General features: G+C 41.2%; 1 protein-coding gene across 1 annotated transcript; it reads right to left on the bottom strand.

Annotated features, from left to right (window-relative positions):
- Positions 1-1,641: 1,641 nt before the first annotated feature.
- Positions 1,642-2,904, bottom strand: LOC112920176 (olfactory receptor 8B12-like). Its single transcript, XM_025998824.2, has one exon. It carries the CDS (start codon positions 2,788-2,790, stop codon positions 1,855-1,857), a length of 936 nt encoding a protein of 311 aa, XP_025854609.2. The 5' UTR covers positions 2,791-2,904; the 3' UTR covers positions 1,642-1,854.
- Between the last annotated feature and the right edge of the window lie 716 nt (positions 2,905-3,620).

The following is a 3,620-nucleotide window of genomic DNA, read 5'->3' as shown; positions in this document are numbered from 1 at the left end:
GATTTGTGTGCTTTGCTGTACATAACTTATACCTCCCTCAAAGGGAAGTGAGGTTTTTTTTTTTAATTACCAGCATTGTACTGCTTTTCCATCAACCTTTTGACACCCTCAACTCATAAGTAATTCAATGATCTTTCCCTCTATAATATTATCTGAAGCACAGTCGTCTCTACACTTGCATTTCTTTTATTACATCCTCATTGAACAGAACCATCATAAAGGATAAAACTAAACATTTATCCTAACTTTATTTTTTTCTAATAGAAGAGAACTATCCTTAGAAAAGTTAACAAGTCAAGGTATCTTACAAACAGTTCACGTTCCATTGCTTCTAAAAGAGCTGTTACCATTAATAATGTATTCAGGCCCCAAAATTGTTCTGATTCTTTATATAAGCTGTGCTTCCATTTAACTAATACTGTGAATATATGACCTGTCCTGACTCCAACATCTCTTTGCCTTACCCTGCACCCTATCATTAAAAAATCACAACTATTTGCAATGTTTTAAAATACAATGGCAACTACCTTCCTGATGACTAGTTGGTTGATGCTGCTCTAACGACTCCCATCTACCCAAAACTATTACTCAGTTACATCATTCAGACACTTTTTTAAAATATTTTTTTAAGATTTTATTTATTTATTCATGATAGTCACACACACACACACACAGAGAGAGAGAGAGAGAGAGAGACAGAGAGAGAGAGGCAGAGACATAGGCAGAGGGAGAAGCAGGCTCCATGCAGGGAGCCTGACGTGGGATTCGATCCCCGGTCTCCAGGATCACGCCCTGGGCCAAAGGCAGGTGCTAAACCGCTGTGCCACTCAGGGATCCCCATCATTCAGACACTTGAAGTAAGTCTCCAAATTCTACCTTTTTAGTCTGTAAATAATGAGTGAAGCTTTTATCCAACATTTTTAACTCCCTTAAATCTGTATATCTCTCCATTAGAAGATCTAATAACTAAGCCTGCATCCTTACAGCACTGCATACCACTTCAACAGATACCACACTTGATTCTATAGGGAAATTCAGTCTCCACCAAAAAACCTTAAACCTTAGCATTTTGCAAGATCAAATTACCACATTTTTCACCACTATAATTGTTGCAAAAATAGCATTCCAAAGATTAACTCTTAAAAAGTTGCATAGCACTATAAATAAATAAGATTTCTTTAAATGCAAAAATAAAAATAAAAACCTTTCAAATGAAATCTGTCAGGAAATAAGGTACATCGGTACATCACAATAGCATGGCTGAAGGAAATAAGAGCAAAGTGTTCTCAAGGGCCTAGATTTGAGCCCCAGCTCTGGCACGAGGTAAATATGTGCCCATGGACAACCTACAAAGTATTTCTGAGTCTCCAGTGTGTAATGCATAACATGAAGGACTAGGTTAAAGTATATCTTAGGCCTATTCAAGACTAACTCTCTATGACTGTGAAACTATTTTCATAAAACAAAAATGATTAGAATATTTAGGGTAGGGATCCCTGGGTGGCGCAGCGGTTTGGCGCCTGCCTTTGGCCCAGGGCGCGATCCTGGAGACACGGGATCGAATCCCACGTCGGGCTCCCGGTGCATGGAGCCTGCTTCTCCCTCCGCCTGTGTCTCTGCCTCTCTCTCTCTCTCTGTGACTATCATAAATAAATAAAAAATTTAAAAAAAAAAAAAAAAGAATATTTAGGGTAGAATAAAGAGCAGAGGGAACATTTATGCTTAAGAACAAGTTAAAATTTTTCCTCTAAGTATATAAGAAAAATATAGTTTGTTTCCCTCACTGAAAAAAAAAAAGAAAAAGAAAAGAAATACTCTGATAAATACAGCTTTGGATCTCCTTTCTCAATCATTTCAAGAGAAGAGTTTTCTGCCTAATGTTTTCTTCAGGGCAATTTTGACATCCTTATTCCTCAGACTATAAATCAGCGGGTTGAACATGGGTACCACAGCAGTATAGAATATGGAAGACACTTTCCCCTGGTCAAGGGGTAAAATAGAAGGTGGTTTGAGGTACATAAAAGCTCCTGATCCAAAGAAAAGAGATACCACAATTATATGGGAACTGCAGGTACTGAAGGCTTTGGATCTGCCCTCGGTCGAACTAATGTGGAGAATACTAGAAAGAATGAAACCATAAGAGATGAAAATGGTCACAATAGGCACCCCAATGCCAATGGTCACAACAATGAAGACCACCAGCATATTTATGTAAGAGCTGTTGCAGGAGAGCTCAAGGAGGGGAATGATATCACACATATAGTGATTGACAAGGTTGTCAGCACAAAAGGTTATAAACATGATGTTTCCCATATGGGTCACAGCCCCAAATACCCCCATCCCATAAACAGCCAACATGAGGAGTACACACGCCTGAGGAGACATGGTGACCGTGTACAGCAGTGGTTTACAGATGGCGACATAGCGGTCATATGCCATCGCTGACAAGATATAGGATTCAGAAAAGACAAAGAAGCAGAAGAAAAAAAACTGAGTCATACACCCCGCATAGGAAATGATGTTTCTCTTTGAGACAAAACCCATTAGCATTTTAGGAGTGAGAGTAGTGGAATAACTAAAATCTATGAAGGACAAGTTGAGGAGGAAGAAGTACATGGGAATATGAAGGTGAGAATTCAGCCCAATCAGGGTTATGAGGCCCAGGTTCCCCACCACGGTGACCACATAAAAACCTAGGAACAGGAAGAAGAGGGGCATCTGGAGTTCCGGCTCATCTGTTAAGCCTGCCAGGATAAACTCTGTCACAGAGGAGGCGTTATCTGCAGCCATTGTCCTCTAGGAGGGTCTGTGAGGGAAAAAGAAACAAGTCACTGAGACAGAGAGAGGCTACACACCATGCAAGTGCAGGGGGGGACGTGGAGAAGACACAGATGGGAAGGTTCACTGAGTACTAACTATGGGATGGACACTGTCCTAAGTGCCATGTGGCATTATGATTATCCCCAGTTCACAGACGAGGACACTGAACCTGAGGGACTTGCACAAGTCCCAATGCTGCTGAGTGACAATAGAAGGTGAACTTGGGTGATCTTGCTCCTGGGCTTGAGCTTTTACCCCCTCTGCTACAGGACAGACCAGGTCAGACAGACACTCACCCTGCTTCTGCTTGCAGTCACAGTGCTCTTCTCCATTGGCTCTCAACTAACTCTTTCATGGACACTCAGATGGCCCCAGTGAACAGAAAGTGACAACTCAGAGCTCAGACCCTCTGCTGCTACTTCTACTCTCAGATCCTCTGCTTGGAGGATCAAAACCTCTAATTGTTTTGCTGAGCTCAAGAACTTGATCTCTGAGTGTGGCTTTGTCCCAAGTCTCTTGTCCAAATTCCAGGCATGAGACAGCATCCTTTCCTAATGCCCATGGATAACAGGAGATGAAAGAGTTTTATTCTGGGATTAGAGATCTCCGTGACGTAGTTGTAGGGACTCCCTCAGGATCACTGCTGAGTGATCCTCCCTAAGGAAGAAGAAATGTTTGTTTATGCATTTGAGAATGCTTAATGTGGCTTTCAATGACCTAACCTTTCATTCTGGTTACATCTTTGTAAGCACAATTCAAAACAAAGCCTCATGGGAAAAATAGTACTTGCTCCTTGTATT

Source organism: Vulpes vulpes, chromosome 12, assembly GCF_048418805.1.
Source record: "Vulpes vulpes isolate BD-2025 chromosome 12, VulVul3, whole genome shotgun sequence".
Taxonomy (NCBI): Eukaryota; Metazoa; Chordata; class Mammalia; order Carnivora; family Canidae; genus Vulpes; species Vulpes vulpes.
This window is presented reverse-complemented; position numbering and strand designations above follow the sequence as displayed.